Source organism: Bufo bufo, chromosome 8, assembly GCF_905171765.1.
Source record: "Bufo bufo chromosome 8, aBufBuf1.1, whole genome shotgun sequence".
NCBI lineage: Eukaryota > Metazoa > Chordata > Amphibia > Anura > Bufonidae > Bufo > Bufo bufo.
In genome coordinates, this window is record NC_053396.1 from 206065009 (window position 1) to 206088378 (window position 23370).

Consider the following 23370-nt stretch of genomic DNA (forward strand, 5'->3'; position numbering starts at 1 on the left):
GTTATCTGTGGTGGAGCGTGTCCAAGAACACGGCACTGTTGACATTCCTGCGATTTTCCTGTCCCGGGATGCTGCACTTCTCACTGCCACACTATTAAAAAACAGATGCAATGGCGTCATTTTCCCTGCACACGACACATGTAGCCCGAGCCTGATCGTTTTTGGGAACTTGGGACTAATATAATAGTGTGTATAGATATCTGTACATACTGTATAGGTGAGATATGTGCGATGCGTAGAGCATGGAGTGTATATATCTCTGTACATTTGTGACTCAAACGTGTGTGAGTGTGTATATATATATATATATATATATATATCTCAGGGCTCATTCAGGCGGCCGTAAGCTGTCCGCAAAAATACTGAATGCTATCCGTTTTTTTGCGGATCTGCAAAAAAAGGATAGCATTCAGTATTTTTGCGGACCCATAGACTTCAATAGGGGCATTGTCCTGATTTTCACGGACAAGTATAGGACATGTTTCATTTGTTTTGCGGAACCAAGGAGTAGAAAAGGGCCCCATAGAAGTGAATGGGTCAGAATCTAATCCGCAAAAAAACGGATCCGCATTTTTGCGGATAGCATACGGCTGTCTGAATAAGCCCTTATATATTTATATATATATATATATATATATATATATATATACCCTGCTCAAAAAAATAAAGGGAACACTTAAACAACACAATGTAACTCCAAGTCAATCACACTTCTGTGAAATCAAACTGTCCACTTAGGAAGCAACACTGAGTGACAATCAATTTCACATGCTGTTGTGCAAATGGGATAGACAACAGGTGGAAATTATAGGCAATTAGCAAGACACCCCCAATAAAAGAGTGGTTCTGCAAGTGGTGACCACAGACCACTTCTCAGTTCCTATGCTTCCTGGCTGATGTTTTGGTCACTTTTGAATGCTGGCGGTGCTTTCACTCTAGTGGTAGCATGAGACGGAGTCTACAACCCACACAAGTGGCTCAGGTAGTGCAGCTTATCCAGGATGGCACATCAATGCGAGCTGTGGCAAGAAGGTTTGCTGTGTCTGTCAGCGTAGTGTCCAGAGCATGGAGGCGCTACCAGGAGACAGGCCAGTACATCAGGAGACGTGGAGGAGGCCGTAGGAGGGCAACAACCCAGCAGCAGGACCGCTACCTCCGCCTTCATGCAAGGAGGAGCACTGCCAGAGCCCTGCAAAATGACCTCCAGCAGGCCACAAATGTGCATGTGTCTGCTCAAACGGTCAAAAACAGACTCCATGAGGGTGATATGAGGGACCGACGTCCACAGGTGGGGGTTGTGCTTACAGCCCAACACCGTGCAGGACGTTTGGCATTTGCCAGAGAACACCAAGATTGTCAAATTCGCCACTGGCGCCCTGTGCTCTTCACAGATGAAAGCAGGTTCACACTGAGCACATGTGACAGATGTGACTGAGTCTGGAGAAGCCGTGGAGAACGTTCTGCTGCCTGAAACATCCTCCAGCATGACCGGTTTGGCATTGGGTCAGTAATGGTGTGGGGTGGCATTTCTTTGGAGGGCCGCACAGCCCTTCATGTGCTCGCCAGAGGTAGCCTGACTGCCATTAGGTACCGAGATGAGATCCTCAGACCCCTTGTGAGACCATATGCTGGTGCGGTTGGCCCTGGGTTCCTCCTAATGCAAGACAATGCTAGACCTCATGTGGCTGGAGTGTGTCAGCAGTTCCTGCAAGACGAAGGCATTGATGCAATGGACTGGCCCGTCCGTTCCCCAGACCTGAATCCAATTGAGCACAACTGGCACATCATGCCTCGCTCTATCCACCAACGTCACGTTGCACCACAGACTGTCCAGGAGTTGGCAGATGCTTTAGTCCAGGTCTGGGAGGAGATCCCTCAGGAGACCGTCCGCCACCTCATCAGGAGCATGCACAGGCGTTGTAGGGAGGTCATACAGGCACGTGGAGGCCACACACACTACTGAGCCTCATTTTGACTTGTTTTAAGGACATTACATCAAAGTTGGATCAGCCTGTAGTGTGTTTTTCCACTTTAATTTTGAGGGTGACTCCAAATCCAGACCTCCATGGGTTGAAAAATTTGATTTCCATTTTTTTATTTTTGTGTGATTTTGTTGTCAGCACATTCAACTATGTAAAGAACAAAGTATTTCAGAAGAATATTTAATTAATTCAGATCTAGGATGTGTTATTTTTGTGTTCCCTTTATTTTTTTGAGCAGTGTATATATGTCCCTGTGTACAGTGTATATATATCCCTGTGTACACTGTGTATATATATATATGTCCCTGTGTACAGTGTATATATATCCCTGTGTACACTGTGTATATACAGTACAGACCAAAAGTTTGGACACACCTTCTCATTCAAAGAGTTTTCTTTATTTTCATGACTATGAAGTCATCAAAACTATGAATTAACACATGTGGAATTATATACATAACAAACAAGTGTGAAACAACTGAAAATATGTCATATTCTAGGTTCTTCAAAGTAGCCACCTTTTGCTTTGATTACTGCTTTGCACACTCTTGGCATTCTCTTGATGAGCTTCAAGAGGTAGTCCCCTGAAATGGTCTTCCAACAGTCTTGAAGGAGTTCCCAGAGATGCTTAGCACTTGTTGGCCCTTTTGCCTTCACTCTGCGGTCCAGCTCACCCCAAACCATCTCGATTGGGTTCAGGTCCGGTGACTGTGGAGGCCAGGTCATCTGGCGCAGCACCCCATCACTCTCCTTCATGGTCAAATAGCCCTTACTTTCAAAGTTTTCCCAATTTTTCGGCTGACTGACTGACCTTCATTTCTTAAAGTAATGATGGCCACTCGTTTTTCTTTACTTAGCTGCTTTTTTCTTGCCATAATACAAATTCTAACAGTCTATTCAGTAGGACTATCAGCTGTGTATCCACCTGACTTCTCCTCAACGCAACTGATGGTCCCAACCCCATTTATAAGGCAAGAAATCCCACTTATTAAACCTGACAGGGCACACCTGTGAAGTGAAAACCATTTCAGGGGTCTACCTCTTGAAGCTCATCAAGAGAATGCCAAGAGTGTGCAAAGCAGTAATCAAAGCAAAAGGTGGCTACTTTGAATAACCTAGAATATGACATATTTTCAGTTGTTTCACACTTGTTTGTTATGTATATAATTCCACATGTGTTAATTCATAGTTTTGATGCCTTCAGTGTGAATCTACGATTTTCATAGTCATGAAAATAAAGAAAACTCTTTGAATGAGAAGGTGTGTCCAAACTTTTGGTCTGTACTGTATATATATATATATATATATATATATATATATGTCCCTGTGTACAGTGTATATACACTCACCTAAAGAATTATTAGGAACACCATACTAATACGGTGTTGGACCCCCTTTTGCCTTCAGAACTGCCTTATTTTCTACGTGGCCTTGATTCCACAAGGTGCTGATAGCATTCTTTAGAAATGTTGGCCCATATTGATAGGATAGCATCTTGCAGTTGATGGAGATTTGAGGGATGCACATCCAGGGCACGAAGCTCCCGTTCCACCACATCCCAAAGATGCTCTATTGGGTTGAGATCTGGTGACTGTGGGGGCCATTTTAGTACAGTGAACTCATTGTCATGTTCAAGAAACCAATTTGAAATGGTTCGAGCTTTGTGACATGGTGCCTTATCCTGCTGGAAGTAGCCATCAGAGGATGGATACATGTTCTCATTCTGTTTACGCCAAATTCGGACTCTACCATTTGAATGTCTCAACAGAAATCGAGACTCATCAGACCAGGCAACATTTTTCCAGTCTTCAACAGTCCAATTTTGGTGAGCTCGTGCAAATTGTAGCCTCTTTTTCCTATTTGTAGTGGAGATAAGTGGTACCCGGTGGGGTCTTCTGCTGTTGTAGCCCATCCGCCTCAAGGTTGTGCGTGTTGTGGCTTCACAAATGCTTTGCTGCAGACCTCGGTTGTAACGAGTGGTTATTTCAGTCAACGTTGCTCTTCTATCAGCTTGAATCAGTCGGCCCATTCTCCTCTGACCTCTAGCATCCACAAGGCATTTTTGCCCACAGGACTGCCGCATACTGGATGTTTTTCCCTTTTCACACCATTCTTTGTAAACCCTAGAAATGGTTGTGCGTGAAAATCCAGTAACTGAGCAGATTGTGAAATACTCAGACCGGCCCGTCTGGCGCCAACAACCATGCCACGCTCAAAATTGCTTAAATCACCTTTCTTTCCCATTCTGACATTCAGTTTGGAGTTCAGGAGATTGTCTTGACCAGGACCTACCCCCTAAATGCATTGAAGCAACTGCCATGTGATTGGTTGACTAGATAATTGCATTAATGAGAAATAGAACAGGTGTTCCTAATAATTCTTTAGGTGAGTGTATGTCCCTGTGTACAGTGTATATATATCCCTGTGTACACTGTGTGTGTATATATATATATGTCCCTGTGTACAGTGTGTATATATATATATGTCCCTGTGTACACTGTGTATATATATATATATATATGTCCCTGTGTACACTGTGTATATATATATATATATATATATATGTCCCTGTGTACACTGTGTATATATATATATATATATATATATATATGTCCCTGTGTACACTGTGTATATATATATATATATATCCCTGTGTACAGTGTGTGTATATATATATATATATATATATCCCTGTGTACACTGTGTGTATATATATATATATATATATATATGTCCCTGTGTACAGTGTATATATATATATATATATATATATATCCCTGTGTACACTGTGTGTATATATATATATATGTCCCTGTGTACAGTGTATATATGTCCCTGTGTACAGTGTATATATATCCCTGTGTACACTGTGTATATATATATATATATATATATATATGTCCCTGTGTACACTGTATATATATCCCTGTGTACACTGTATATATATATATATGTCCCTGTGTACAGTGTATATATGTCCCTGTGTACAGTGTATATATATCCCTGTGTACACTGTGTATATATATATATGTCCCTGTGTACAGTGTATATATGTCCCTGTGTACAGTGTATATATGTCCCTGTGTACACTGTATATATATCCCTGTGTACACTGTATATATGTCCCTGTGTACAGTGTATATATATATATATATATATATATATATATATATATATATATATCCCTGTGTACACTGTGTATATATATATATATATGTCCCTGTGTACAGTGTATATATATCCCTGTGTACACTGTGTGTATATATATGTCCCTGTGTACAGCTCTTGATTTCTTCCTCTCCAGCCCTGTTTACTCAGATCCCGGCGGTGGGCGTGGTCAGCGGCGGCGGTGGGCGGGGCAGGCTGCAGGTGTGAACGGTGGGCGTCGCCAGGTGACCGCACGGACTGAGAAACCACCTAACGGCCGGGAAGAGACGGGGGCTGCAGGGACCGGGGAAGATGGCGGAGGAGTACGGTAAGTACACCGCGACCTGTCAGCCGGGAGGGACTGTCCTCACCTGTGTGACCGGCAATGATCACTTACCCCATCCCTCCTAATTATATATACGGTCATATCGTCCCCAGAATACTGGCAGGTAACCTCCAACTACTACAGGTATATACACGTCTATATACAGGAATACATCACATGTATCACCTTCTCCTAATACATCACCTGCCCCTATATATATCAGTGATATCCTATACATCACCTGTCCTATATATCAATGATATCCTATACATCACCTGTCCTATACATATCAGTAATATCCTATACATCTCCTGTCCCTATATATATATCAGTAATATCTTATACATCTCCTGTCCTATATATATATTAGTAATATCCTATACATCACCTGTCCTATATATATCAGTAATATCTTATACATCTCCTGTCCTATACATATTAGTAATATCCTATACATCACCTGTCCTATACATATCAGTAATATCTTATACATCTCCTGTCCTATACATATATATCAGTAATATCTTCTACATCACCTGTCCTATACATATCAGTGATATCTTATACATCACCTGTCCTATACATATCAGTGATATCTTATACATCACCTGTCCTATATATATCAGTGATATCCTATACATCACCTGTCCTATACATATCAGTAATATCCTATACATCACCTGTCCTATACATATCAGTAATATCTTATACATCTCCTGTCCTATATATATATCAGTAATATCTTATACATCACCTGTCCTATACATATCAGTAATATCTTATACATCACCTGTCCTATACATATCAGTAATATCTTATACATCACCTGTCCTATACATATCAGTAATATATTATACATCTCCTGTCCCTATATATATATATCAGTAATATCTTATACATCACCTGTCCTATACATATCAGTGATATCTTATACATCACCTGTCCTATACATATCAGTGATATCTTATACATCACCTGTCCTATACATATCAGTAATATATTATACATCTCCTGTCCCTATATATATATATCAGTAATATCTTATACATCACCTGTCCTATTTACATATCAGTGATATCTTATACATCACCTGTCCTATACATATCAGTGATATCTTATACATCACCTGTCCTATATATATCAGTGATATCCTATACATCACCTGTCCTATACATATCAGTAATATCCTATACATCACCTGTCCTATACATATCAGTAATATCTTATACATCACCTGTCCTATACATATCAGTAATATCTTATACATCACCTGTCCTATACATATCAGTAATATCTTATACATCACCTGTCCTATACATATTAGTAATATCCTATACATCACCTGTCCTATACATATCAGTAATATCTTATACATCTCCTGTCCCTATATATATATATATCAGTAATATCTTATACATCACCTGTCCTATACATATTAGTAATATCCTATACATATCAGTAATATCTTATACATAACCTGTCCTATACATATTAGTAATATCCTATACATCACCTGTCCTATACATATCAGTAATATCTTATACATCACCTGTCCTATACATATCAGTAATATCCTATACATCTCCTGTCCCTATATATATATCAGTAATATCTTATACATCACCTGTCCTATACATATTAGTAATATCCTATACATCACCTGTCCTATACATATCAGTAATATCTTATACATCACCTGTCCTATACATATCAGTAATATCTTATACATCTCCTGTCCTATACATATCAGTAATATCTTATACATCTCCTGTCCTATACATATCAGTAATATCTTATACATCACCTGTCCTATATATATCAGTAATATCCTATACATCACCTGTCCTATATATATCAGTAATATCTTATACATCACCTGTCCTATACATATCAGTGATATCTTATACATAACCTGTCCTATACATATCAGTAATATCTTATACATCTCCTGTCCTATACATATCAGTAATATCTTATACATCTCCTGTCCTATACATATCAGTAATATCTTATACATCACCTGTCCTATACATATTAGTGATATCCTATACATCACCTGTCCTATACATATATATCAGTAATATCTTATACATCACCTGTCCTATACATATCAGTGATATCTTATACATCACCTGTCCTATACATATCAGTGATATCTTATACATAACCTGTCCTATACATATCAGTGATATCTTATACATCACCTGTCCTATACATATCAGTGATATCTTATACATCTCCTGTCCTATACATATCAGTAATATCCTATACATCACCTGTCCTATACATATTAGTAATATCCTATACATCACCTGTCCTATACATATTAGTAATATCCTATACATCACCTGTCCTATACATATCAGTGATATCTTATACATCACCTGTCCTATACATATTAGTAATATCCTATACATCACCTGTCCTATACATATTAGTAATATCCTATACATCACCTGTCCTATACATATTAGTAATATCCTATACATCACCTGTCCTATACATATCAGTAATATCTTATACATCTCCTGTCCTATACATATCAGTGATATCTTATACATCACCTGTCCTATACATATCAGTAATATCCTATACATCTCCTGTCCCTATATATATATCAGTAATATCTTATACATCACCTGTCCTATACATATTAGTAATATCCTATACATCACCTCCCCTTACCATATCAGGGTGCTTTGTGGTTAGCGCCGTATACGGTGGCGCTCTGTGGTTAGCGCCGTATACGGTGGCGCTCTGTGGTTAGCGCCGTATACGGTGGCGCGCTGTATACGGTGGCGCTTTGTGGTTAGCGCTGTATACGGTGGCGCTCTGTGGTTAGCGCTGTATACGGTGGCGCTCTGTGGTTAGCGCTGTATATGGTGGCGCTCTGTGGTTAGCGCTGTATACGGTGGCGCTCTGTGGTTAGCGCTGTATATGGTGGCGCTCTATAGGTGGCCATCTGTGGTCAATGTTCCAGCCTGTCTGCCATGAATACCTCTCCACCTCCATATCCTTTCACCCCGGTATAACTAGTTCTTCCTGCTTCCTTCCCCCTGGCTGAGGACCGGTTCTATCTGCGGTGTACAGGAGTCCTGCGCCGTTCTCCTCCGCACCTCTGTAGAGTTTTAGGGAATGTGTATCCAGTAACCTGAGTTCCTGATCTGTTTCACCAGAAGGAACTATGCAGCTGCCAGACTCACCCCAGATACCTTGTGGTAACTCAGGAGGTGACATCCATGATCTGCATCCGAGTTAGGCCCCCTGCACACGTGGTCGTGCTGCGGGGCCGCAAAAAAATAGGACATGTTCTATATTTTTGCGGAACAGAAGTACGGGACTAAACCCCACGGAAGCACTCCATAATGCTTCCGTAGGGTTCCGTTCCGTGCTTCCATTCCGCATCTCTGGATTTGCGGACTTATTCAAGTGAATGGGTCCACATCCGTGATGCGGAATGCCCACGGAACGGCGCCCGTGTATTGCGGATCCGCAAATACGGCAACGTTCGTGTGCAGGGGGCCTTAATGGGGGATCCAGCATTTCTCATCCTTCATGGTCATAATTTGTGGTCCGAGGACACAGCGGCTCCTGATACTTGCGGCATTTGTGTTGCTGAAGCTGTAGTACAGTGGGCTGGCGGCTCCTGATACTTGCGGCATTTTTGTAGTACAGTGGGCTGCAACCTGTAGATCTCCAACCCTTTGCAAAATGACACTGTTAGGGCATGCTGGGAGTTGTAGTTTCTCTATGGCCTGAGAGCCACAGGTTGCAGGCTGTTACCAGCTCCTCTGGACCACGAGAGTCAAGTGAGCGTGTGGACTCAAGGCGCAAGATCACAACCAGACGTTGAATATAGTAAGGTTTATTGGGAGACAACGCGTTTCGGGGTTCTACGGACCCCTTTATCAAGTCTAAAAAAAGTATAAAATAGAAAGTAGTGTGCAAATAAAAAATGCTAATGAAACCAAAGTAATAGTTGCAATAATCCAACATTTGAAAGGGTGCGAACATATGACTGAGACGAGAGAAAAGCGCTACATAATAAACATGAGGAAAAATAGAGTAAAAAAGGATATATGTATAGAAAGTAAAATTACTGAACAGGTGAGCATAATTAACTCACCTGTGTTTGAAGGACATTGTTTATTTGACAAACTCACCCTATGAGCGCCTTTCTCTCCTTGTGGCCATCACTTACCATAGGAGTAGGGCGGCGCCAACAAGCTGATAAGTGATTAACCAGCAAGAGCGTAGGCAGCGCTAGGGTTAAATTCCTGCGAGCTGACCACCATAGTAACTTGTGCATTTTAGAATTGCTTTCTCTGCTACTTCCTGGTCCTGTGGCTATGGAAATCCAAGAAGTTTATTCAAATCTCTGCCAAAAATAAATGTGACACCGTTAACCCTTCCTCTGACTTCAGAGGACATCACCTTTGTGCTTCATCCCATCTTTCTCATACCCAGAGGTCCTGAGGTTCTAATGCAAACTCTAAACCTGGATTCACCACCCAACCATCAATGGTAACAGTCTAGAGTCTACACGTGCTGAAATTTTCTAGAGTCAGACTAAAGTGATCAGGAAATCAAGCAGTCGAGGTGGTCTTCAGGTTCCCTTCTGCCCAACGCACATAGAGGGTCCTTTAGTGTTCTGCCATCTGAAGATTACTAGAGAAAGTCAAAGCAATGAAGTAGTCGAGGTGCTCTTCGGGGCCTCTTTCTTTCTGGTGGTCCCTCTTCTGAAGATTACCACGAAAGTGCAAGGTGTTCTTCAGAGCATATTTTTGCCCCCACACACATAGAGAGTTCTCCGGTGGTCTGCCATCTGAAGATTACTAGGGAAAGTCAAAGCAATGAAGCAGTCATGGTGCTCTTCAGGGCTACTTTCTGCTGCACGTACATTAGAGGGTCCTCTGGTGGTCCCGCATCTGAAGATTACTAGGAAACTTCAAGGTTATTTAGGTGTTCTAAAGAGCACCTTTCTGCCCCCATGCACTTGGAGGGTCCTCTGAAGATTAGTAGGGAGAGTACAACCAGTCAAGGTGGCATCATTGCCCCTTTATGTCCCATGCACCTAGAGGGTCCTCTGATGGTCCACCATCTGAAGTTGTCCAACAAGACTCATTGATGATGTCACTAGTCCAAAATCAGGGCTCTGTCCTCTCGTGGATTGTATCATTGGTGCCGGTATGTAACTTGGCTCAATTATCAATTTATTAATCATCACCCTCTATTCTGTCCCTAAGGGCTCATGCACACAAACGTGTTTTTTGTTCCGCGTCTGCTCCGTTTTTTTTTTAGCGGCCCGTATGCGGAACCATTCACTTCAACGCAGCTGCAAAGACAACGGAAATGACTCCGCGTGTCCGTATGGGTGTGCCGCAAATAAATAGAACATGTCTGCATTTCGAACAAGGATAGGACTGTTGTATTAGTGTCCGGATGTTCCGTTCCGCAAAATGCACACGGCCGGTATCTGTGTTTTAAGGACCACAGAACAGCCAGCGGTCGTGTGCATGAACCCTGAGGCTCATCTCTTTCTCTGTCAGCCCACGGTTAATGCATCAACCATTTTTACAAAGCCATTTTGCTGTAAAGTGACAGCTCTGGTTTAATGTCTAACTCTACCTAACACCCGTAATGACCCTGATCCTCGTATTGGCAGTTGCTGGATTTCATTTAAGACCAGGCGGAGGTTTCTATTCTTGTCGTTTGTCTACAGGTGACAAATTAATATCCAGAAGAGCCACGTTTTTCCTGTTCTACATCTTTCTGAAGCCATTGTACGGCATTCTCCTGACAACGAGATGAGGTCACCTATTGTTATAAATCAGTTCCCTGCAGCTCAGGAGTCATTTGTTCCAGACTTTAGATAGTTTTGGGGATTATACGGCACATTACGTGGACAGGTGGCACACGTAAAAGAACTTGTGTAATGCATTGTGTTTTTATGGCTTTTTTGTATATTTTTTATTTTATGCCATGGTCCGCATGTAGCGGCCACGGGCCCACGGTGCAGTTGAGAAGGCATTGCAGCCACAATGTGTACACACGGTCTTAGTGACATTTATCTGATGTAATATAAAAAAAAACACCCCTTAATACACAACCACCGCTCCTCTCAAAAGGCCTACTAGGCCTAGGGCCTCTTCTTCATGCTGCCTGCAACACCATCTCTTCCCTCAATATTTGGGGCTGGAGTGAGGCAGTGTATGACATGATCTCCCAAAACCTGCCCCATATAGTATGGAAAGATGAGGCGCTGGTGCAGGCTACATGACACGGGGAGTGGAGTAAGAAATATGGAGGAGGTACCACTGTGTGACCAAAACTGGAAGGGAAATTTTTGAAAAACGCCAATCTATTTTCTTGAATTTACAAGCCCAGATTCTGACGACATGTCCCAAAAAGATTTAGATGTGGGTAAGGATAGTTATTGGAATAGGAGACAATTACTAAGGGCTACATGGCTTTTTTGAGCCATGGCACCTGAAATTTAGTCACATGGCCAGTTTTCCACAGTTGGGAACAGTGGGGGCGTTTTGAGGGCCATGCCTGAGCCACTACTCTGGCCCCGGAAAATTTACTAATTTTACTGCTGGAAACGGTTGTAAATCTAGTTGAAAACTTACGGAAGCCAGGGGCTGGTGTAGTCTTCTCAGCAGGTGGATGTACTGCCATAGATGCGCCTCGTCATAAAGTAGACGAATCTTCAGGCAGCACATTGTGTTCAGGCTTTGGGCCTGTAACTCCAAGTGATCATTTATCAGTAGAGAAGACTTGGATATACCCATAGTTGCCAACAGTCCCAAATTTGCCTTGACTGTCCCTAATTTTCAGATACAGCCCCTGCAAATTCTGGCTGTTCTGGGGCAAAAATGGGTGGGGTTTATGTAAACCCTGGCCATAAATAGGTGGTCAAACCTTGTTTAGGGGTGTTCCCAAGGGCAGGGCCTATTTGTCCTGGATTTACCGAGTGTAAAGTTGGCAAAGTATATATACCATAGTTGCTCAACAGTCCCAGATTTTGATCAAAAAATATCTGTGCCCACCCACCATGGCAAGCTGACCTCCATCAAGGCAGGAACCTATCTCTATGCCGTATGGACATCTAAATTAAGCATAGCAGAACCCACAGGTATACTGTGTTGCCACAATTGTTACCTCTGTGTGCCATCATCGGGCATCCATTAAGAGGAACAGCAAACTCGGCTATATCTGGGTGGGATTTAGCGCTGCCCTAGACCATAAAATGGCTAGGGCACGGCTAAAGCCCGCCCCTCAGAGCCGGTGACGTCACCGAATACACTGCTAGGCGGAAGCCTCTGCCTAGCAGTGTAAAAACATAAACAAAGGAGCCCTTGCCTTGTGCGATCCAGCGCAGGGCAAGGAAGAGCATCATATTAGGGGGCCTGCTCTGAACCGAGACAACCCCTTTAACAGCAGCTTGTGGAATGAATGGTAAGATAGGAGTGCATTCAGACGTGGAGGCGACCACATCTACAAGTATGTACTACAAAGTCAAACATGATATGATAAGTAGGTATAGAACATTCGACACCCCCAACCTCACTAAGCCATGTCCCAACTCCACCAGGCAATGCCCATCCCCCACTAACAGTGCGCAGCTAAAGAAGAATTTTTTTTTACTGGAACACCTTTAGGTGAACTGCGCGGGGCCCCCGAGTGCTTCCGTCACCCTCAGTCAGTCACAGAGAGACATATCTAGTGACTGGGGGTAAGAGCAGCCTCAGCCAGTCACAGAGAGACATATCTAGTGACTGGGGGTGAGAGCAGCCTCAGCCAGTCACAGAGAGACATATCTAGTGACTGGGGGTGAGAGCAGCCTCAGCCAGTCACAGAGAGACATATCTAGTGACTGGGGGTGAGAGCAGCCTCAGCCAGTCACAGAGAGACATATCTAGTGACTGGGGGTGAGAGCAGCCTCAGCCAGTCACAGAGAGACATATCTAGTGACTGTGACTGGCTGAGGCTGCTCTCACCCCCAGAGAGACATATCTAGTGACTGGGGGTGAGAGCAGTCTCAGCCAGTCACAGAGAGACATATCTAGTGACTGGGGGGTGAGAGCATCCTCAGTCAGTCACAGAGAAACATATCTAGTGACTGGGGGTGAGAGCATCCTCAGTCAGTCACAGAGAGACATATCTAGTGACTGGGGGTGAGAGCATCCTCAGCCAGTCACAGAGAGACATATCTAGTGACTGGGGGTGAGAGCATCCTCAGTCAGTCACAGAGAGACATATCTAGTGACTGGGGGTGAGAGCAGCCTCAGCCCGTCACAGAGAGACATATCTAGTGACTGGAGGGTGAGAGCAGTCTCAGTCAGTCACAGAGAGACATATCTAGTGACTGGAGGGTGAGAGCAGCCTCAGCCAGTCACAGAGAGACATATCTAGTGACTGGGGGTGAGAGCAGCCTCAGCCAGTCACAGAGAGACATATCTAGTGACTGGGGGTGAGAGCAGCCTCAGTCAGTCACAGAGAGACATATCTAGTGACTGGGGGTGAGAGCAGCCTCAGCCAGTCACAGAGAGACATATCTAGTGACTGGGGGTGAGAGCAGCCTCAGCCAGTCACAGAGAGACATATCTAGTGACTGGGGGTGAGAGCAGCCTCAGTCAGTCACAGAGAGACATATCTAGTGACTGGGGGTGAGAGCAGCCTCAGTCAGTCACAGAGAGACATATCTAGTGACTGGGGGTGAGAGCAGCCTCAGCCAGTCACAGAGAGACATATCTAGTGACTGGGGGTGAGAGCATCCTCAGTCAGTCACAGAGAGACATATCTAGTGACTGGGGGTGAGAGCAGCCTCAGTCAGTCACAGAGAGACATATCTAGTGACTGGGGGTGAGAGCAGCCTCAGTCAGTCACAGAGAGACATATCTAGTGACTGGGGGTGAGAGCAGCCTCAGCCAGTCACAGAGAGACATATCTAGTGACTGGGGGTGAGAGCAGCCTCAGCCAGTCACAGAGAGACATATCTAGTGACTGGGGGTGAGAGCAGCCTCAGTCAGTCACAGAGAGACATATCTAGTGACTGGGGGGTGAGAGCATCCTCAGTCAGTCACAGAGAGACATATCTAGTGACTGGGGGTGAGAGCAGCCTCAGCCCGTCACAGAGAGACATATCTAGTGACTGGGGGTGAGAGCAGCCTCAGCCCGTCACAGAGAGACATATCTAGTGACTGGGGGTGAGAGCAGCCTCAGTCAGTCACAGAGAGACATATCTAGTGACTGGGGGTGAGAGCAGCCTCAGTCAGTCACAGAGAGACATATCTAGTGACTGGGGGTGAGAGCAGCCTCAGTCAGTCACAGAGAGACATATCTAGTGACTGGGGGTGAGAGCAGCCTTAGTCAGTCACAGAGAGACATATCTAGTGACTGGGGGTGAGAGCAGCCTCAGCCCGTCACAGAGAGACATATCTAGTGACTGGGGGTGAGAGCAGCCTTAGTCAGTCACAGAGAGACATATCTAGTGACTGGGGGTGAGAGCAGCCTCAGTCAGTCACAGAGAGACATATCTAGTGACTGGGGGTGAGAGCAGCCTTAGTCAGTCACAGAGAGACATATCTAGTGACTGGGGGTGAGAGCAGCCTCAGCCAGTCACAGAGAGACATATCTAGTGACTGGGGGTGAGAGCAGCCTTAGCCCGTCACAGAGAGACATATCTAGTGACTGGGGGTGAGAGCAGCCTCAGCCCGTCACAGAGAGACATATCTAGTGACTGGGGGTGAGAGCAGCCTCAGTCAGTTACAGAGAGACATATCTAGTGACTGGGGGTGAGAGCAGCCTCAGCCAGTCACAGAGAGACATATCTAGTGACTGGGGGTGAGAGCAGCCTCAGTCAGTCACAGAGAGACATATCTAGTGACTGGGGGTGAGAGCAGCCTCAGCCAGTCACAGAGAGACATATCTAGTGACTGGGGGTGAGAGCAGCCTCAGCCAGTCACAGAGAGACATATCTAGTGACTGGGGGTGAGAGCAGCCTCAGTCAGTCACAGAGAGACATATCTAGTGACTGGGGGTGAGAGCAGCCTCAGCCAGTCCCAGAGAGACATATCTCGTGACTGGGGGTGAGAGCAGCCTCAGCCAGTCACAGAGAGACATATCTAGTGACTGGGGGTGAGAGCAGCCTCAGTCAGTCACAGAGAGACATATCTAGTGACTGGGGGTGAGAGCAGCCTCAGTCAGTCACAGAGAGACATATCTAGTGACTGGGGGTGAGAGCAGCCTCAGCCAGTCACAGAGAGACATATCTAGTGACTGGGGGTGAGAGCATCCTCAGTCAGTCACAGAGAGACATATCTAGTGACTGGGGGTGAGAGCAGCCTCAGTCAGTCACAGAGAGACATATCTAGTGACTGGGGGTGAGAGCAGCCTCAGTCAGTCACAGAGAGACATATCTAGTGACTGGGGGTGAGAGCAGCCTCAGCCAGTCACAGAGAGACATATCTAGTGACTGGGGGTGAGAGCAGCCTCAGCCAGTCACAGAGAGACATATCTAGTGACTGGGGGTGAGAGCAGCCTCAGTCAGTCACAGAGAGACATATCTAGTGACTGGGGGGTGAGAGCATCCTCAGTCAGTCACAGAGAGACATATCTAGTGACTGGGGGTGAGAGCAGCCTTAGTCAGTCACAGAGAGACATATCTAGTGACTGGGGGTGAGAGCAGCCTCAGCCCGTCACAGAGAGACATATCTAGTGACTGGGGGTGAGAGCAGCCTTAGTCAGTCACAGAGAGACATATCTAGTGACTGGGGGTGAGAGCAGCCTCAGTCAGTCACAGAGAGACATATCTAGTGACTGGGGGTGAGAGCAGCCTCAGCCAGTCACAGACAGACATATCTAGTGACTGGGGGTGAGAGCAGCCTTAGTCAGTCACAGAGAGACATATCTAGTGACTGGGGGTGAGAGCAGCCTCAGCCCGTCACAGAGAGACATATCTAGTGACTGGGGGTGAGAGCAGCCTTAGTCAGTCACAGAGAGACATATCTAGTGACTGGGGGTGAGAGCAGCCTCAGTCAGTCACAGAGAGACATATCTAGTGACTGGGGGTGAGAGCAGCCTTAGTCAGTCACAGAGAGACATATCTAGTGACTGGGGGTGAGAGCAGCCTCAGTCAGTCACAGAGAGACATATCTAGTGACTGGGGGTGAGAGCAGCCTCAGTCAGTCACAGAGAGACATATCTAGTGACTGGGGGTGAGAGCAGCCTTAGTCAGTCACAGAGAGACATATCTAGTGACTGGGGGTGAGAGCAGCCTCAATCAGTCACAGAGAGACATATCTAGTGACTGGGGGTGAGAGCAGCCTCAGCCAGTCACAGAGAGACATATCTAGTGACTGGGGGTGAGAACAGCCTTAGCCCGTCACAGAGAGACATATCTAGTGACTGGGGGTGAGAGCAGCCTTAGCCCGTCACAGAGAGACATATCTAGTGACTGGGGGTGAGAGCAGCCTTAGCCCGTCACAGAGAGACATATCTAGTGACTGGGGGTGAGAGCAGCCTCAGTCAGTCACAGAGAGACATATCTAGTGACTGGGGGTGAGAGCAGCCTCAGCCAGTCACAGAGAGACATATCTAGTGACTGGGGGTGAGAGCAGCCTCAGTCAGTCAGTTTCTGGCTGCAGCTACTGTCTGAGCGTGGAGCCACTGAAAAGGAGGACACCCCAGCGTCCGTCCAGGCCCGGTGCCGGAAGGAAAACAGGGAGCCAGGAAACCGGGCTGTGTGGCCTAAAGCCGACATGTGGCCACCCTAAGTAGATACGTGGATGTACGTGGCGACAATCAAAGGAAACAGAACAGAACAGCGCTGTCAAAGCACAAAATACAAAATGTGTTTATAAACTAATACCAGTCCGAAATTTTCCAGCCCTGTCCCAAATTTTCTGAGACAATCCTGGCAGATTTGAGCTGAGGACAGAAGAGGGAACATTAGGACGCCCCTGGGGAAGGGCTTAAATGCCTAAATTTTACCCACAAGAATGTTGGTAAGTGAGCATACCTGTCCTCCAAGTTGTTATATTGACAGCCCCGGGTCAGTCACCTCTACGCTCTCCCCCGCTCCTATTTCCTATTGTTCTTGTATACACAATGTCCTCAACAATAAGGCCTCTTGCACACAAATGTTTTTTTTTTTCCGTTCCGTATAAGGAACCATTCATTTTAATGGATCCCCCCCAAAAAACGGAAGGTACTCCGTATGCCTGCCGCTTCTGTTTTTCCGTTCCGTTCAGAGATAGAACATGTCCTATTATTGTCTGCATAATGGACAAGGATAATGCACACGGACGTCATCCATAACGGAATTCCCATACCACCCGAACACCGAACCCGAACCTGTAAAGTTCCAGTTCGCTCATCCCTACTGATAACCTATCCAGAAGATAGGTCATCACTATGAAAGTCTTGGAAAACCCCTTTAACATAATGAAGAGGACTCCTGCGCATGCACACCACTCCTGACGATGTATTTCAGCGCAGCTTTAAAAATGGACGGCGAGTGAACAGCGAGGTAAATAAAAATATATCGATCTGGATGCTTATCTGCAGTACTACTCATTTATTACTGCAGATAATAGGCTAAGTATACGGTTTAAAGAGAAAAATCGAGTAAAGAACTGCTAAAATAACAATTACCCAATACAATTTGTGGCCCCCCTAAATTGTAGAAGCAACGGGAGGACCCCTGGGAGAAATTACTCCCCCCCGACTAAAATGACAAAGAATTGCTATTTGGGCAATTTTCAAGTGTTTTTGGGCACCGTGCCCGCAATCTCATTGGATGTAGACGGTGTTGTCAAGTCTCTACCACAGGGGAAGCGTTAATTAGCGGCAGTTGTTACACCAGTCATTGTTACTAACATTCTTCTTGGTAAATTTGGAGGGTTTAAGCCCCATCCCCAAGAACACCCCCATAACCCCCCTCGGGGAAAGACAAATGCCTATTTTCAGCCTGGGACAGTCTGAGTTTGCTGAAAATTAGGGACAAACTGTGCAAATTCGGAACTGTTGGCAACTATGGTCATGAAAGTCACTTTGTTGGGGGTCAGGAACCCCGGTGATGGTCATGTTCTCTTGGTGACATATGTTAAAGGGGTTTTCTAGATTTAGAAAAACGTTTTTGCCTTCTACCCAAAACAGCGACACACCATAACTCCTAACTTCTGGAAAACTCAAAAAGGGACAACATCAGCGTTTTTTTTACACTAAACCAATGCCCCCAGTCCCCACACATAGTAGGAATACCGCCTCAAGTTAAAGGGGTTTTCCGAGATTTTAATATTGATGACCTATCCTTAGGATGGGTCATCAATATCAGATCAGTGGGGGTCCGACACACGGCACCCCCGCTGGTCAGCTGGTTGAAGAGAAGGCCGCGTTCCATGTGAACGCAGCCTTCCCTTCATTGTTTACCCGCTCGCGGTCAACATCGCAGCGGTGAGCAGGTGTAATTACAAGCCGTACCATTCACTTCAATGGGGCAGCCCATTGCTACACACATGACTACTTACCTATCCCACGTTCCCACAACGAATGGTACAGAGTTGACCTGCTCTAGTCTGTGGCGCGGTGCAGTGCAGCAGACATGATGACATCACTGCATCGCGCCTGCCCGTGCGGAATCATGGTGGAGCAGGATGCTGATGGCTCCCTTCACTATCGTGTAAAACGGTATCTGCATCCTGAGGACACACATACGGTTGAAAATGGGACATGCCGCTGTCCTCTCAGGAAGTCAGGGCAGAGACCGACATCTGGGACTGTCCCACCAGACCCAGGACTGTCGAGAGGTACGCTACACGTGTTCACAGCTTGTGTGTGGTATCTCGCCCTCATAAACTTCCGTGGAGCAGAGGTGCAATACCGGGCACATCCTGTAGACATATGTGGCGCTGTTTGTGAAAGAAGAAGGCAGCCATGTTTTTCTAATCTCAGTCGACCCATTTAATGCCCTCGTATGTGAGACCTAAGTCAGACCGGCCTCCCTGCCTAGCGCTGGTTCAGACCGCATACCCATGTACACAGCACCGACAATGACGCTGCAGTTCAAGTGGAAGGAGGGCGCCGCGCGGCAGACAAGAACTTTATTTTACTTGAGTCCTGGGAGATCGTCTGTTTTGCAAATCAGGGGCCATTTGCAAAGCGTCCCAGCCATTCAATTTGTGTTTTCTAGGAAGGTCAGACAGAATCTCTGCAGGTGACACTGGACACCGGCTCCATTGTGGTCATAAACCAGCTCTGCAGGAAGCTCTGTGCATTGTGTGCAGAGAGGAGCCGAGACCTGAGCCGTGTCTGTTGAAATATCAGCCCGTCACATGAAGGGCATCTCCGGGCCCCAGGGAGCGGCATTGCCATGGTGCGACTTGTTATTCTTAATTACTGGCTAGTTCCAGGAATGATGGTGATGACATGTTGTCAGTAGTTCCTGCCAGTGCGTACATGGCATCACCATAGCACCCTAGAACTCAGGCTGCCACTTACTCCAATGTCCCACTCCGCTGATGTCACATCCACAGGAGGTTGAGGAGCTATATGGTGGCGTCCTCATTCTGTAGAGCTGCCTTGTCCCATGACAGGTGGTCATCGACTGCCATGTCTGGTCTGTGATACTATAAATGCACACGTTCTGACCCTTGATAAATAACACACAAAACTGGGACGTGTGGCAGGAGGTACGTAGCATAAGCCATGGGTCCGAGACCCCACTGATTGTAGCACCCGAAACACTGGACCTAGGGTATGCCTGCTACTGCAGGAGCCAACGGTGCCCCTCTCCCCCCAGGCAGTTATTCACCCTCCCTGTCCAACCTTCAAAACTACCTGGGCATCAGACCAAGGTACCAGGGAACGCTGCTGAACCCTTGACCACATTTCGCGCCATTATTCTGCCACTTTACGAACCCTAAGCTGCTCTTGAGAGGCCCAATGACCCACCATCTGGTTATTCGTGGGCGTGGTAGCCTGCTGGTCTCACTGAAACAGGATTGGCCCCTGAGGATTCTACACTTATCATCAGGCTCGGACTGGGCCACAGGGGAACCAGCACAGCATCTCAACAAACCTATATTCATATAAGAACTGAGGTCTTCCTACCTACCTTGGTGCCCCTGCAGAACATCTCTACATTTCAGTCTTACCAATAAGACGCTAGAGGGACTCACCAGTCCTATTCATAATCAGTTTAAGCCCAGAGTCCCCAGTGAAAGAATGGTAATCCTATGTCCAGGTTAAGAGCAGGTTTGACTGTGGAACCATTGCTCAAAGTACTCAAAACATACTTTAAGCCTTAAAGTTTAAGGGATCGCCCAGTCTCCTAGGCCATAGTGTAATATGTAATCTACTGTATCTCTATGACATCTTTATCAGCCATATCCTGAAACTCACCTACCTAATATTGTGTAAGTCCCTGACCCATCAAAGCATGGACTTCACAAGGTCTCTGAATGTGTCCTGTGGTATCTGGCACCAAGATGTTATCAGCAGATCCCGAAAGTTGTGAAGTGAGGCCTCCATGGATTGGATGCACATCAATGAACCTTATGTGCTCATGACCCTGTCTTCTGTTCACTGATTTTTCCTTCCTTGGACCACTTTTGGTAGGAACTAACCACTGCATACTGTGAACACCCTTGCCATTTTGGTGATGCTCTGACCCAGTCATCAAGCCATCACAATATGGTCCTTGTCAAAGCCGCTCAGATGCTTACATTTGCCCATTTTTCCTGGTTCTAACACATCAACTTCAAGAACTGACTGTTCACCCTGACAGGTGCCATTGTCACCAGATATGCCCATAGACTAAGCAGACTATCTTGAATTTGACGGGCTCTTCCAGGAAGTCCTCATAAATTCAGCATTGCATCCTTATGAGAATTTCTATCATTCTGATCCCACAATTCTTTGCATTGTACAGCACTCTTCTGTACTAGGGTCACACTGACCCCCACTGTATGGGGACAATCGATTGCATTAGTGATCCCTCCTCCCCATTACAAGCAGCTGTCCCCTACACTGACGAGCAGGCAATTGTCGGGAAAGTACGCTTCCTTCCCGACAATCGTCTGCTAAATCTAGCAGTGTAATACAGAAAGGTCTCTTGCAAATAAGCTTCCCACCACCAGAACCTCCAGTGATCAGATTATACTTTAGAGCAAGAGCAACTTAGTAAGAGTTCATTCCCTGCAGCTCCCCCGCTGGAGAAATGAAGCATTACATGTTTCTCAATTAAATCAATAGTCTGCATGACAGTTTTCCCGTGGTGAGGTTATCTGTTAGGATCACCTGATTTCTGCATATTGGCTCATGGTCGATCAAGGGTCTTGAACTTCATTGATTATGTTTGTTACTCATGGAGGGTGACATTAGTACCGTTTTCATGGAGGAAACGCTGTGGGCAGTTTCCATGGAATGAATCCTGCCAGTCGGAAAACAGTGTACCCGCTGAGGGCAGGACGCACCGGGCCTTTAACCAGCTCAGATCACACAACTTGTACATCACCCCCTTCTATACTGGTGGTGTGAACCTGCAGATGACCCACCTCTCTGCACAGTGGTGGGGGGATAGAAAAAACATCCTGTTCTAGGATCAAGCCGCACATTAATCTCTGCACTGAGGGAGGGGGGAAGCCCAATCCCACTAATACTGGTATCTTTCCAGTCAAGGCCAGACTGGCCTACCAGAGTGGTAGAGGCCCAGGCTCTGATGCCATAATGGCCTCCAAAGAGCCAGCAGAAAAATCCTATATGGCTGCCTTTGGAGCCAAGCCCTTGCCACCGTGGTCTATTTCTTTGATTAAGAACCTATTTTATAGGTTGGACCTCAAGAAAATGTTCCTTTGGTGAGCCTAAGGAACCCCAGTCCCACACTGTCTTCAGTACTAGCAGCACTGCAGAGTATACTGCTGTTGTCCTTGCCGATACTAATTGCTGCTGTAAACTCTGAGACCCATAACCCTAAATATGGCACCGACACACAAGTCCTTCCATAAATTCCATGTGACTCATCCCGAGGGTGGAGACCCAACATGGAGGCTACAGATACAGGCATACAGCTCAAGACTTTAGGGGTATGAATAGAGGCAGAAGGAGGACTGGAGACTTGGGATGAGGAAGTGCACATTGTCTGGGCACAAGGGGTTAATAAGGGGAATGGAGGGGTAAAGTTACTGGGTGAAGATCAAGAGGTGAACATGAGTCTATAAAAGGCACATTCATGACCTGTAATATTATTACTCTGTGCTTTGTTCTTGGTGACGAGCAGTGCTCCACACCCACATTATACACACTGTACAAACACGGAAATGTGGATTTAGCCTTTATCTAGTTTACAAATGCTGAAATCTAGAGTGCGGGCAGCAGGGTGGGGGCAGCAACAAGGACATTATAGAAAGATGCCCAAACACAACAAAAAAAAAGAAAACTAAGGAGAGAAAAAATGAAAGTCCTTTTGGAACAAAAAAAATAAAATAAATTCCTATATTCCTACAGGAACTTGTGAATTCTGAGATAATCATGGGGTCCTTCAGGATCCTAATATAGCAACCAGATTGCCTAGAGTGTCTGTCTCTCTGGAGGACCCAGCATGGCTGTGGGTCCCATTAGCAGCCCATTGATTTCAGTGGACATCATGTAATGCTTCATTTGTCCTGTGGTGGTGCTGCAGAGGAACCGCACGCTTGCTACCAGGTACCTCTGATCGCCGAGGATCACAGCATCAGAATCATCATTCTGCGATCCGTATATTTTCGAGTACACCAATTTGTTGACACAAAAACCACAAAACTTTTGTGTATTATAACATATTGTACCTCCTCCAGTGCTATAAGCTGTAGGGATATTTTTTGCCCACAGGAAAGTGAAATCTATGCTTGCAGTTGTTGGACGAGTTCTCTG

At 45.5% G+C, this 23370-nt stretch overlaps 1 protein-coding gene across 1 annotated transcript in view; it reads left to right on the top strand.

Annotated features, from left to right (window-relative positions):
* Positions 1-5347: 5347 nt before the first annotated feature.
* The window catches only part of SLC44A4 (solute carrier family 44 member 4), a 60982-nt gene continuing 42959 nt past the window's right edge, over positions 5348-23370 (top strand). The window contains exon 1 of the mRNA XM_040405473.1: positions 5348-5457. Coding sequence (XP_040261407.1) covers positions 5442-5457 — 16 coding nt within the window. The 5' untranslated portion in view covers positions 5348-5441. The remainder of the gene's footprint in view (positions 5458-23370) is intronic.